The sequence below is a fragment of the Lasioglossum baleicum genome, chromosome 14 (assembly GCF_051020765.1).
Source record: "Lasioglossum baleicum chromosome 14, iyLasBale1, whole genome shotgun sequence".
Classification (NCBI taxonomy): Eukaryota; Metazoa; Arthropoda; class Insecta; order Hymenoptera; family Halictidae; genus Lasioglossum; species Lasioglossum baleicum.
This window is the reverse complement of record NC_134942.1, coordinates 8,091,552-8,105,908: the sequence shown is the minus strand read 5'-3', so window position 1 is coordinate 8,105,908 and position 14,357 is coordinate 8,091,552. Positions and strand designations below refer to the sequence as shown.

General features: G+C 39.5%; 4 protein-coding genes across 4 annotated transcripts in view; 2 read left to right on the top strand and 2 right to left on the bottom strand.

Moving 5' to 3' along the window:
* Edem1 (ER degradation-enhancing alpha-mannosidase-like protein 2) overlaps positions 1 to 12,497 on the top strand; it is a 29,202-nt gene extending 16,705 nt beyond the window's left edge. The window contains exon 4 of the transcript XR_013010425.1: positions 6,016 to 12,497. The gene's annotated coding sequence lies outside the window, so the exon portion shown is untranslated. The remainder of the gene's footprint in view (positions 1 to 6,015) is intronic.
* Positions 301 to 6,053, bottom strand: Vgat (vesicular GABA transporter). The gene is made up of 4 exons (XM_076438093.1): positions 5,694 to 6,053; positions 4,357 to 4,650; positions 3,907 to 4,039; positions 301 to 3,683 (listed from the first exon to the last, which is right to left on the bottom strand). Exons 2-4 carry the CDS (start codon positions 4,632 to 4,634, stop codon positions 2,499 to 2,501), a joined length of 1,596 nt encoding a protein of 531 aa, XP_076294208.1. The 5' UTR covers positions 4,635 to 4,650; positions 5,694 to 6,053; the 3' UTR covers positions 301 to 2,498.
* On the bottom strand, positions 8,252 to 11,279 carry Usp20-33 (Ubiquitin specific protease 20/33). Its single transcript, XM_076438092.1, has 4 exons — positions 10,836 to 11,279; positions 9,012 to 10,760; positions 8,668 to 8,939; positions 8,252 to 8,553 (listed from the first exon to the last, which is right to left on the bottom strand). The coding sequence occupies exons 1-4, from the start codon at positions 11,243 to 11,245 to the stop codon at positions 8,252 to 8,254; spliced, it is 2,733 nt and encodes a 910-aa protein (XP_076294207.1). The 5' UTR covers positions 11,246 to 11,279.
* On the top strand, positions 12,357 to 14,330 carry Eif2alpha (eukaryotic translation initiation factor 2 subunit alpha). The gene is made up of 6 exons (XM_076438094.1): positions 12,357 to 12,497; positions 12,664 to 12,909; positions 13,198 to 13,429; positions 13,504 to 13,736; positions 13,812 to 13,927; positions 14,011 to 14,330. Exons 2-6 carry the CDS (start codon positions 12,672 to 12,674, stop codon positions 14,200 to 14,202), a joined length of 1,011 nt encoding a protein of 336 aa, XP_076294209.1. The 5' UTR covers positions 12,357 to 12,497; positions 12,664 to 12,671; the 3' UTR covers positions 14,203 to 14,330.
* The last annotated feature ends 27 nt before the right edge of the window (positions 14,331 to 14,357 follow it).

Genomic DNA, 14,357 nt, shown 5'->3' with positions numbered 1-14,357 from the left:
TTTCGCTATTAGTAAATTTAGCAGTTACCATTAAATCTATATCATTTTTTGTTATCGTTCAATTCCCGCCAGCGAAATTCATTTCTGACTCAACTCGACGACATTTATCATTTGTTAGGGAACGATTCGACGCTGCAATAATTACGTGTGCGTAGAATTATCGTTATTCTATTGGCAGAACAATGACGAAAACTGTTCAAAAATATCTGATCATTTGTTTAGCCAACAATGGTTCTCTCATTCTCATTTCTAGTTAATCCTTTGCACTCGGAGCTACTTCGAAAATTAAACATTCCTTCCATTCTCTATGATTTCTTAAATATATAATACCTCATACAATACTTAAACGTTTAGTAATTGATTAGGTATCAACATATCTAATAATGTAAACAATATTTTAAATAGTGGTACAGTAATTCTTAGTGACGCCTCGGAATCACCACTCGAGTGCAAAGGGTTAATCTTTGTTAAACTTCGTACGGAATAATAATAAGCTATTCTGTGTTTTAAAGAATGTTGGAAAGTTTAAATTTTGGAAGTTCGCCTGCAATAATAATTGCAGATTATCGAGCACGGTTGACAAGCATCGCTGATCATCTGCGGGCTATCATCCGGAAATAGTAGAAGAAGAAGAAGAGAGAACGCCTCCCCGCGTCGCCGTGAACGCGCAAACAGAAATCACAAGATACCCGCAGTTTTGCGATTATAAAATCCCGAAACTCGCGTAACAGTAGTCAACTTGTACGTACATAATAATAATAATTTTCACCGTGTTTGTTTCTTAGTTTTGTTCACTTGCCGAACTTGCCACACGTGGAAGACATCGATTATACTTACATAGCTAGGCAAAGATATTGTCACGTAAATTGCGCGCTAGTCTAGATGGTTTTTGCCTAAGGAAGCCCCTGATGTCGACGATCATTGTCAAAACTTTCGAAAAAACGAAGACGCAAGACAATTCCGAAGCCGAAGATTCTCGCGGATAGATTGTTGTTCTACGATCGGTCTCTCTCTCTCTCTCTCACTCTCACTTTCTCTTTCATTCTTTCTTTCTTTCTTTCTCGCTCTCTTTCTCTCTTTCGCTCGTTCTCACTCTTTCTCCACTTAAATAGATTCATTTGCTAGATATGTGTGAGTTCTGGTTGGAATATAAATATACAATCTCAAAACACCTGAACATTTGTACAGCTCTCGATCAAACGAATCCTCGAGTGACTACTTAAACAAATCGGGAGGCCATGTTTCGTTTTTTTTTTGTACACGACGTTTCTAAATTTTCCGAAAGCGGCGCGTGTTTCGTCGAATCCTGTCCACGAGAAAAATATTCCGATCTTCTCTCATTCGATCGCAACTTCATCGCAACGTAAATTGTTAAACATCGTGTTAACGAAAATATACTTGTGTGCAGTCGTCCGCGGTAATTCAATATCTAATTTCAACGAGTTCCTTGTTGCTTGTCAATTTAAATTCTTCGATCACGACAATTCTCGTGAATTTTTCGAAGAAAGCGATCGACGAAACACGACGGCGAGCTTCACGCGAGAAGTTTAGAAACGTGCAGTATCCCCTCAAGCGACAACGCTCGCAATTTTGTACGTGCAATGGCTAAAAAGTGAAAATCTCAAAGTGATAGAAACAATAGAGAAGCCGTCGGGCTGCGTTCAAGGAATGACCTGTTAGACACGACTCTTCTTTGTACCGTGCAATTTTGGAAGACTGTGTTTTTCGATATAAGTAGACTGCGGATCTTTATGCAAAGAAGTCGTTCAGGAGTTTCTTTCTTCTTTGAAAGATTCGAATAGGTCGGAATGAATGTTAATTATATCTACTGTTTCGACAAGCGGCTGCCCATTCCGGTATGTAATCGGCGCATAAAATTCCGCAGTCCATCGATAAGATATGCATCGACCGACGCAAGCTGCATATCGGTTAGAAAGTGATAGAAACAACTGAGAAGCCGTCGGGCTGCGTTCAAGGAATGATTTGTTAGACACGACTCTTCTTTGTACCGTGCAATTTTGGAAGACTATGTTTCGATCAGTAGACTGCGGATCTTTATGCGAAGAAGTCATTCGGGAGTTTCTTTCTTCTCTTAAAGATTCGAATAGGTGAAACTGCTGCCCATTCTTGTAATCGGCGCATAAAATCCCGCAGTCTATCGACAAGATAGGCATCGACCGACGCAAGCTGCTATCGGCCAGATTGGAAGACTGTGTTTCGATAAGTAGACTGCGGATCTCTATGCAAAGAAGTCATTCAGGAGTTTCTTTCTTCTCTCAATCATTCGAATAGGTGGGAACGAATGTTGAGTCTACCGCTGGCCATTCTTGTAATCGGCGCATAAAATTCCGCAGTCTACCGATAAGATATGCATCGACCGACGCAAGCTGCATTGTCCACGCGGTGTTTTCGATCTAGCTCGAACAAAACCGAAAAAAAATGTGTTCCTGCAAAAGGGAGACGAAAGTCGACGAAGCTGAACCACGATAACGAATCGTTCAGAAGGGTAGGCCGATCTCGAAGGCGTTGATCAGTGCCGAGCCCGAGTCGTACACGCCGATCACGCCGAAGAGGACTCCGAGGAAGATGACGAAGCAGTCGTACGCGACCTCGCTCCATTCCATGGAGTTCCTCTTCAATTTGAGATGGAAATAACAGGGCCAGATGAACGAGAGCATCGTTCCGGTGAACGATCCGATGAATCCCATCAGAATGCTGAAATGAGGGATGAAGATCGCCATGAGGATGGTGAAGACGATGACGCCAACGCGCCACGCCAGGCCCCAGACTTTCAGCTCCCGGTCGACGGTCCATATCGTTGGGAATATTGTCTTTGATTTTCCCCTGAAGAACGCCCTCTCGAGAAGCTCGCAGGCAGCGTAATACGGCAGAGGATAAGACAACACTGCCTTTACGACCAGACAGAAGTTCACCAGGCCTTTGAACCCGGCCGAATGTAGATTATTGGTGATGACCTGCTGCGTGTCGTTCTGGAATGTCAGGAAACAGATCCAGCCGAACAGAGACTTGAACGCGGCGGCAGCTATGTGGCTCCAGTTCAGCATCCAGTCGAATTTCGACCGATCGATCAGGTTCCCTTCCAAAGTCGGCAGGAAGATCTGCGACGTGTAGCTGAAGACTATCACGCCCAAGGAAATCGGGAAGTTCTCGAAGTCGATGGTCCATTTCACCTTCGACCAACCCCAATCGCCGATCTCCAGGATGCAGTACCCAACGATAATCGCGTTTATGAACAAATGCGACATCGTGCACCAGAAACTGAGGACAGAGACGTGCTGCAACGACTTCAGGAACCCGAGTGGTAGAAGGAAAATACCGATCAGCATCATCCAGCTGCGAGTGTCGATCGCTCCTTCGGGAAACGTGCCTATCATCAGATCGCCGCAGACAACCACGTACAGGATGCATGTCATCAGCAACTCGATGATCTGTGCTATGTTTACCACTCTAGCACCCCACGTTGGACCGAAGCATTCCTTCGCGATCGCCACGTACGAGTCCCGGACACGTACACGCTGACCCGTCACTGTGTCCAGCTCGTATAAACATTCGACCAGGATCTTGCCGGTGTAACAGCAGATGTGGGCGATACCGACCATTGCCGCGATCGCCCAATAACCGCCGCGCAATACGGCGAATGGCAGCGACACGATGAACATACCCTGCAACAATTATATAGACTCTTCGTAGACAACGAATTTTTATCACTTCGCGAATTGTCGATGAACAAATGTTCTTTCTTAAAATGATTTAAACGGTACAGCTCCATTGAAGGCTACAGCGAGATTAAACGAAACATTTGAAAAATGAATACGCGTTAATCTAGGAAGAAGTTCGTTTAAATTGGACGGAGCTGAATTGAATGAAAGAATTCAATGGAAATACCTGTATGGCATTTGTGACATTCCAAGCAGCCTGCCACTCGTTAATCTTCACGCCTGATCCACCGAATTCACCGCCACCCTCGTCGTATTCGCTGAACTCGCCGCTACTAACACTTCCAGTCCTAACTTTGTCTCTGTAAAATCGAACATCTTTTGTCAGCTTACAATACTGTCACGCCAGGATGGAGCGGAAAAGAATTTTTTTTCTGGTACACACGTCAATTCTATACTACGAAGCTCAATTAATGGTGAAACTTAAATTCTTTGACCACAGGTTTATTCCCATCTTCTAGTCGGGTGGTCGAAATCTTTGGGACTTGGTGTCATTACGTTACGTCTCAACAATTGTTTTCCAACTTTTTGGGAAAAGTATGTTATATATATGGAACAATGTTTCCAAACTTGAATATGAAAAGAACTGATCTCTAGTCGTACGAATCTGTCAATTTACCCGTTTCGTTGATAGCTGAAGGAGTCCTCAGCCACGGCCGCGTTGTTCTGGTCCCGATAAACCTGATCTCCGTTCATAGTCATCATCTCCGTATTATCGCCACCATCCTCGAATGATTTGAACTGTCCTTGGCCGTCTTGTCCCGGAGCTTGTTGACCAGGGCCACGGATCAGTTCCATGCAGGGGCTGTTCTCTGGCCATTTCGACTTTAACGTTTCCCAGGCGACATTGATGGTTGCTCCAATGGATGGTATGTAGAATCCACGGAAATTGGCCATTTTTTATTTCGTTGCTCTGCGAAGAAAAGGCAAAAATTTTTCCATTTCTACCAGACTGGAAATTTCAAAGCATCATGTCGCGAATAAGAATATACAATATGTTCAAGTACGAAATTCTTGCTGGGAGAAAAAAAATATGAAAAGAACATGATTATTTGCATCCTTTCATACATGACGTGTTACGACAATGATTATCGCGATACGTTTATCAAATATCAACTGTTGCGGATGCGTAACACTAGACGATGGCATCCGTCGAGCCTTTATCGATAATCGTGCACGGTGTTTCTTCTTATGTTTCGTTCCATTATTTATTCTTTGAAATTTACTGACGAGAATATGTTCAACTACGAAATTCTTGCTGGGAGAAAAAATGAAAAGAGCATGATCATTTGCATCCTTTCGAACAAACCATGCTCCGACGAAGGGTGTCGCGATACGTTCATCAAATATCGACTGTTGCGGATTCGTAACAATGTAATTCGTCGAGCCATTATCGACGATCGTCCACGATGTTCGTTCTTACATCGCGTTTCATCACAGGAGTCTTTGAAATCTACCGATAAGAATCTAGAATAAAATGATCGAGCGCACGCGAGAAGTCAATGCGAATCTAGCTGAATGCAAATCGTGCTCGGTGACCGACATACCCGACGGCAATTAATTTGAAAGCCGTGCATCCCTTGCGACGAACAGCGAAACGGAGATAGGAAAGAGAACGAGAGTGTTTTAATTGGTACGTCAACATAACAACGAGCAAGCGCAGAGCACTTCGTTCCCGAATATTTTCCAAAGGCAAATCACTATCGCGGAAACACTCTGCCGTTCAAGGTGAACGATTCTATCTAGGGTGCAGCATTTAACACACATTGATCTATATTTTAAAAATCTCGCTAGAAGCTCTGGGAAACGTTCGATGAAATTTCTCTTGTTTCTTGATTGATCGAAAATTGGACAAGTTCTTGGTTGATCGCAAAATTGAAGTTTGCTGTTTAGGAGACTCGACACTTTTGGGATTCGAATCGGGTCTAGGTCGACTTCTCTATTGGTTCCACTTACCAGATACACGACGAATTGAAAATTCGTCTTCCCAGTTCGCAACGGTTATGGTTCCTGAAGGCCACGATGTCGGGGCGGAAGCTCTTGCAGCTCTTGATGGTGTCCCGTTCGCGTTTTTCTCTTTGGCAGATCGGCGGCTAAACTAAAAAGGGGTCGCAGCAGGCCCGGAAAACGGAAATAGTTGAAAATAAAGGGTCGAGAGTCGTCTAACTACGTGGGCTACGACACCGCATGGTCGTCTACGGTCTACCACGATCCTCGAGTCCCTAATCGCGAGCACTTAATCGCGACATAGACTAAAGGGGGTTGGCGTGTGTTACAGGGGTTGGGAGATCAGAGGAATATGGCCAGCATCCCTGGAACGCGCAAGCCTCAATCGATGCCGCCCACGAGACATCTCTCCTCATATCAGTACTGTACTTCAAGGGTCTGGTACCCCTGATGACAATCGGGGGTGCTAAAATGTTGAACATACTCGCTGATAGAGCCAGTCCTGGATGATGTGGTATTCGAAATTAACCGCTTCCACTACGATTTGTTTTTACGGGCACAGTGATTAGAACTTCTTTTCGTCGCTCGTCATTTTTTTAGAAGAGGCAGGAAAGAAGAAGAAAGTATATTTCTTGTTTTGAGGTATTTAAAGGATTACATTTTTATAGTGGACTACAATTTGAAGCAGTGAACATATTAACAAGATTTAAGGACATCGATGGATTAGTTTCAACTGTATAAGATAATTAGAAGAAAAAATTTTCTAGGTGGCCCTTGTTTTTTGCAATTGATGTAGAAACTTTTTATTTTGCATAAAGATCCGCAGTTTAATTTATAGTTAATATAGTAAGTCTGGTACCCTCGATACCAATCGGGGGTGCAAAGAACTCTTAAAAATCGCGAATTTTTTTCAGATGTTAGACCGACTAGTTTGCTGGAGAATGAGTAAACAAAAATTTGTTTAGATTGCAATTGGTAGGAATCATACGAAATTTAAGAAATGATATTTCTTCAACTTTTTCATCTGAGCCTATAACGATAATTTAAGAAATGCATTTTAATAAACTATACAAATCGATGGGTTATACGAAATCAGAAAACAGTCATTAATAATTACAATAATTTATATAGCTTTCCATCATATGTACATATTATGAATTGTTTCAAGTGGCGCAGTTTCAGTGTCTTGACCTATAAAAATAGACGCTTAATTAAGAACTTATAAATTACTTTTTGATTAATACATTTAGCAGGAAAGAATGCACGAATGCAAAAGAACAAGATTAAAAAAAGTAACGTGAGCATCGTTTATATATATTCTAATTGAACTTATAATACAATACTTTTCATCCTTCGTGTTGGTACAATATTTGAAGGTATAAATAAAGACCAGTGTAGATTTGAATAAATAAAAAGACCGTTGTTTATTATTTATCTTAGGTACGGTACTTTTCACAGTGTTCATTGATAATCGATATTAACTTTACAATCGTTTGTGTCCCTGCGTTTTCGTTTCTTTTTATAGAAATTATAATGACATCCAAGCGAGCATTTTTACGCATAGAATCCGATTGGATTTGTTAGTATATAAAATAAATATTAACAGTTAAATTTGAATAATTCTGATAGCAATACAAGGCCGTCAGATCACAACGAAAAATGCTTTTCTTTCTCTTTCCCTAACTTTTTTATCTCGAAGATGTACATATTGATGCATCCATAAGTTAATTACAATATTACGGTTACAGTAAATACACGTTTTGAATTTTCTATCAGAGATTCCTAAATTGCAAAGCTTACATGTACGACTATATCGATCTATAGTGTTGTGTTGCAGTTTCAATCATACACAGTATGTTTTACCAGCACGAACTAAAAATCTTTTCACTAAATTAAGTCGATTTACTTTTCAGTCTTCCACTTATACGTATATGTATATATATATACATATATATTTACATATATATGCTTCTGTTTCAAATAAACACACTTAAAATCGGAAAATATGTAATTTCGGACAGACAGTTTTACATTTTTGTATATGCAGGAATGACACACAAACATTGTAATAAATATACAAAGAGGAATAATATGAAATTTCATAGCAAAGTCAGAGATCTGACGATATATATATATATATATAAAACCGATTCCGGCCTAACAATACAATTAAATATTTTGTCTTTAAATAATACAATTATTTATAACAAATTTTGTACTAACTAATTGCCCACGAAATACACATAATACCCACAAATGTACTGTTAAACTGCACATAGTGACAAACAAGAAACACACCAAATGAACGTTTACAAGACGCACAGGAATTATTTAAAATATTTTCGTACAATGCTCCAAAACATTGTACGATAACGGTAGAGTGCAAGTGACTTAATCGAAAGAGTTTTGCTTTACAAATTTAGTGACGATCTGTAAACACAGCTAAAACATGACAATTGAAAATTTCTTTTTCCTTCTTTTCTTTTTAAATATAACTTTAACCTTAATGTTCACGTAGAAATGTTAATTTGTGTATACAGCTTTAGGGGACGTCGAAGTAAATAATTTTACTCACTAACATCCCTTTGTGTTTGATGAGACTCACTATCCGAAGTTAAACTTTCGATAGCACTGTCTTGCTGCGATATTGTTTCGGAACTCCTAGTCATGCACAGTTTATTGGTTTTCACCTCTGTACGACTGGATTTAAAATTCTGATCTAAGTTCGAATTTGAAGTGGAATGTGATGAAATAGTAGATTGAGCAGAAACAGGTCTTTGACACGAATGCAGCATTAATTCGGGACCTCCGTCGTATGTCGACAAGAAAAATTGCCAAAGTTCTTCTGGAATTTGTCCATAATCCGAACCTGTAAATAATTTCTATGGTAAAATCTATTTACACATACATGTTACATTGTCCAACAAATTCTAATTCTAATTCTTGTCCTAAAAATTTAATATTATTTTAGTTAGAGACTTACCCACTTTAAGGACATTCTGACCATTTTTGTTAACTATAATAGAATTGTTATCGATAGGTCCAGGTGGCTGTGTTTCTTTACCCCGTGCAAAACTTTGCCATTGCCTCAACCATGCCATAGCTAATCCATAAATAGCAGTAGGATTGTCAATGTTGTGATTTAGTCGTTGAAATACTTCCATCTCGTAAATTCTTCGTTTCTGCAATGATTCATATTTCTCTTCGCAGATTGGACATTCATATAAATGCGTACATGCGGGACCACCTCCAAATCTATAACATAAATAAGAATAGAATAACTACGAATCTTAGTAAAATAGTTAAACGTATCAAACGTTCACTTACGTATTATATAAATATTCCCAAACAGCTTGCGGAATGGGCATACTAAGCTTATCTACAAATTGTGCTCTAACAGGATTAACACCGCCGTGCGGACAAAGAAAGTCAGAGTTGTCTATGGGTCCTGGTTCCGAGAACGTGTTGAAACGATTTATCCATTGTCGAGATACAAAGAAATTTAAATCGGATCGAGATGATATTTCCATCAACTCCATAGTTTTATCACGTAATTGCAACATCTCTGGTGACCACTTTTTGTAAAACAACACATAAGCCTCGCAATGCTTTACGGTTTCGGGAGAGACTTCGGTAACGCATTGATCGTCAAACTCGAACCATTTGTTAACGATAGGATTCAACGCGTAACACGTATAGTGGCCACCACCAGCAGTTCCATGATGGCATATAACTGATATTAAATCGTACATAGTTACTTTAGAGACACATTCTTTGTGCAAGTATGGTCGCATATCTAATCCTTCCAACGGGAATGAAACATAATTTGCGATCTTCGAACTGAACAGTAGTTCGTGACGAAATCGTTTCAGATGGATGCATAGTATCTCCGGCAGCTCTAAGACTTTCGAGAATTTAATTCCGTTCCGTAGCTTGTTACATTTCTCACAACTGTACATGTTATCGCCTTTCAGTTCATCCGCGCTAAAAAATGCAGAGAGACAGTCGTGAAGACTGACGACTGGACCCCAGAACCAAGAGCGCATCCATTGCAAGAACCAGGACAACCATCCAGATTGATTAGTTACGTATACAACGTCTGAGCATGGTCCTGCTTTTTGCGGAGTGAGAGACCCTTGGTGCAACATATCGATGTGATCTCGACTTGGAATGGGCAGCGATAAATCTTGGAAAGTTTCTACTCTTGTCGAGATCCTGTCGCATGTTAAACATTGTACACTACTTAACAGTTTACCATCGAATATCTCACTAATGATACTCCGTGTTTTCATTTGCTTCTTCGTTCTGTACTTAACAGGAGAGTTTTGCGTTGACCTCTGAGGAGGAGCGAACGGTTGATCCACCGTCGACTTCTTGATACTTCTGTTCGTAAATTTACTTCTCAATTTTTCCGACTGAGACACTCGAGAATACCTTCTCTTTGTACCTCGTTCACCCTCATCGCTAAGCGAACTCTGTTCGCTCACTCCAGAATCGCATGTTTCATATTCAGCATCGGATTGGCTAGAACCAGTCCCATCGATCTCAGTTTCATCTTCGTCCGACGATTGTTCTCCCAGTCCCTTTAATCTTAATACATTGTCACGATCATCCTCTATCTGTTCCTTCAACTCTTCATGCAACTGATCCATAAAACATCTCAGAAATTCTTGAGTGTCGTGCTGATGGTATCCTCTAAACATTGGGACAACTGTTCGAATGCCGGACAATATTCCATGTGGTACAACGTACCCTCTAGTTTTCCTATTCCACATGTCTCGAATGAGGTTCAGATAGCTTAAACTTAAACCAGGCTTTCTATCTTTGGACATATAGCTAACCATGTGCCCACAATCCAAAAAGAATTGCGTCAAAGGAGACACATTCGATAAAGCTTGTAGCGCAGCATTCATGTAGCATGTGTTGCCAATGTTTTGAAGGCCGACGAGTCCTCTTGGTTTCCCAGAGAAATCTTTGCTTTCGTCCGAATCTGTGCTATCGGAAGAGTCGCCAGACTTTTCGTGAAATATGCCATCTTTCTCGTGGCTGACTCTGTTCATGAGTTCGCCATAAAATCTATCGTTCACAGAATAAAGAGATTAGTTTGTGTTTCGATGAATGAAGGAAACAATAAGAGAAAATCATACTTACTTGTCCAAGATGGGTCTGCTAAGATCTTCGGATTTGCAATCGACGTTACCAGGACCGTCACCAGAAAACTTATTGCTCTGCGTTTTAATATCTACCTGTGTAGGGGCACAGCCACACGGGGTTGTTATAACTTCCTTCTTACAAGCGTAACACCAAATACGGTTTGTAGAAAGGTTTATATGAGCGCAGTGAGTAGGATATTTTTGGTTGTGTACGGTACTGTGGTCCAAATGTGTTTCAGCACAGCCTACCCAACGGCAGTCAGGAAACAAGCATAACCACAAATTAGGCCCATCCGTGTTACACTCGCTGCATTTTATAAATCCTTCTTTCTGAGAGACAATCGTCTCGATAAATGCGAGATCACCGCGATTGGCGATGTGAGGACAGTTCCTCGATATTAGAGGCATTTGGGTTTTTGTTGTTCTGCCCTGTCAATTTTTATTAATAGTAGAACGCGAAATCGCGCGTACACTTTGGTTTCTCACATTCGTTTGAAATTTCACATACACATAACTTGTCGAGGATTACAATCATTTTCTAACCTGCTCGAAACATGTCGTTCTTGGTAATCGAACATTATCCACGAAAACGATTGTCATTGGTGATGGTTGTATTGGAAAAAATTCACCACATACATAACATAGCACAATCACAGACACAGTCATCTAATGTGACGAAACTCCCGTCGGAACCTTCGGTGTTCGCGCGTGACCCCGAAATTTTGAACCTATCTGCGGACAGTGTTGCCACTTTTGTGGATTGGTATCTCCGTCTCTTGCATTCGCATTCTCGATGACAGAGGAAGAAGAGTTTGAGTGGAGGAGTGGAGTTTGAATCACGGTTTGAATGCGAAAGATTCGCAACATTGGAAAGCGCGGTAATATTTAAAGGTGATACAGAGAGGATATCTCTCTGGCTGATATAAAGAAAAGCAATGATTACTGAATCACATACGAGGTATTAGGTATAAGCAGGCATAAGCACCATTCAAACCACACACACCATACTGTGCACCATACAAATTGTGTATTGTTGTGTATATTCAGTCATATATAAACGAGGTATATAGAAGGAAAAACCTACTACCATGCAAGAAATTTTCTGTCTCACGATCAGGGAGTCACGTAACCCCTTTATCATCTTCATGAAGCGATCCAGCACGCAAATCAGAGCGCGGCTACAGCAAACGGATTTTTCTTTGGCCAATGGCGATAGGTCTCGCTGAGAGTGGCGTTTAGCACAGATTTTTCAGGGTTGATTTGAAGTTGAAAACAACCACGCAACACTGAATGATTTTTAAACCACTGAATTAAAAAATTAAAATACACTCTACATTATAAACATTAAAATATATTTACAGCGGAAGTAATGACTATTTTTCATTTCTCGACATTCATTTGAAGATACTTATCACGACAGATGTCGCATTATATACATATATATATATATAGATATAATGTATGTATGCAACAGTTCAGCGGGTATACTGGGGTATACGCGTTGACCACTGCCGTGTAACCCTCTTAATAACTTGACTGAAATTGAAGTCAAGATTGCACATGGATTATTGACATATTTCAACAGATTTGTACAGTTTTAAATATTTTTCGTAGTGTATGTAAAGAGTTGATCGTTCTTTGTACAGATACACTGATATTGGTAATCATGGAAATAGTATTATCATATAATTTAGTATTTAGATTGGTGAAGTTAACCTATACACTATTCCTGTGTTTGAAATATTAATCGTTTCTTTAAGCAGCAAATATTTTTGCAAATATAGAAAGAAGTGTGTGATCAGTAACAGTTGAATTGTATTTTTCAGAAATAAAAATGGTGTTGTCGTGTCGGTTTTACAAAAAACGATATCCCGAAGTGGAGGATGTAGTAATGGTAAATGTACGTAGCATAGCCGAGATGGGAGCATATGTGCATTTACTGGAATATAATAACATCGAAGGTATGATTCTATTATCCGAGTTGTCCAGAAGACGTATCAGGTCTATTAACAAACTCATTAGGGTAGGAAAAACCGAGCCGGTTGTTGTTATTCGAGTTGACAAAGAGAAAGGTAAAACGATCAAATTTCTATTATAAGTAGACTGCGGATCGTTATGCGTTTATAGCAAAATTGAGAAGATAAAATTCAAAACTGTTGAAAAATTGTAAACATTGAAGATGTTAATATATGATTTCTCCTCTATTAAAATCATTATGGGAAGATATAATATTCAATATAGTTTCTACTTCTTGCAATCAATGTAGACAATTTTTATTTTGCATAAAGATCCACAATCTAATTATAAGATATATTTCTCAAAACGGTATTATACTAAACAATGTAATTGATTAAATCTAGGTTACATTGATCTTAGCAAACGTCGTGTATCCGCTGAAGACGTGGAGAAATGTACAGAGAGGTATGCAAAAGCTAAAGCTGTCAATTCAATTTTAAGACACGTTGCGGAATTATTACATTACGACAGCGATGACCAGCTGGAAGAATTATATCAGAAAACAGCCTGGCATTTTGAAGAAAAATATAGGAAACAGAAGGCGTCTGCTTATGATTTTTTCAAACAATCGGTTCTGTAAGTTACAGAAAATGAGAAATGCTAGTAGGAGTATATGTACAATAATGATCATTGAAACGTTATTGCTTTAGGGACCCATCTATTTTAGCAGAATGTGGTCTTGACAAACATACAAAAGAAGTGTTGTTAAATAATATTAAACGAAAACTGACTTCTCAAGCAGTTAAAATCCGAGCGGATGTAGAAGTAGCTTGTTACGGTTACGAAGGAATCGATGCAGTTAAGACTGCATTAAAAGCTGGCTTAGCGCTTTCTACGGATGAACTACCGATAAAAATTAATTTAATCGCACCACCGTTATATGGTATACCATTCCTTCTTTTATGTATGCTTTCGGTAAATAATTTTGATATTAAAATCTGTATTCACGATGTTTTAGTTATGACAACGTCCACGCCAGAAAAGCAGGATGGTTTGAAAGCATTAAACGATGCTATTACCGCTATAGAAACTGAAATAACATCGCTTGGGGGTGTATTTAATATTCAAATGGCTGTAAGTTTCATTGTCTAGACTTATTATTAACAAACGAGTACAGTATGAATGTATTTATAAAAGAAAAATATGTTTATAAATAGCCAAAAGTTGTTACTGCAACGGATGAAGCAGAGCTGGCTAGGCAAATGGAGCGAGCTGAACTTGAAAATGCAGAAGTTGCTGGTGACGATGACGATGACGAGGAGGAAGTGGAAGGAATGGACGGTTTTAGCGGCGGAGAAGATGCAGAAGATGATAAAAAACCTGAGAACGATAATCAAGAGGAAGAATGAGCTTGTAGAATAATTTCTGTCAAACTTTTCATTAAGTGATCATTATTTCGAAGTTAGAGTCATGCTTTTCGAAGTATGCGTCTTGCTGGACACAGAAAATATCAAATAAAAGTTGAAAACCCAATGTATTATGATTTATAAATAATTTTCTATAT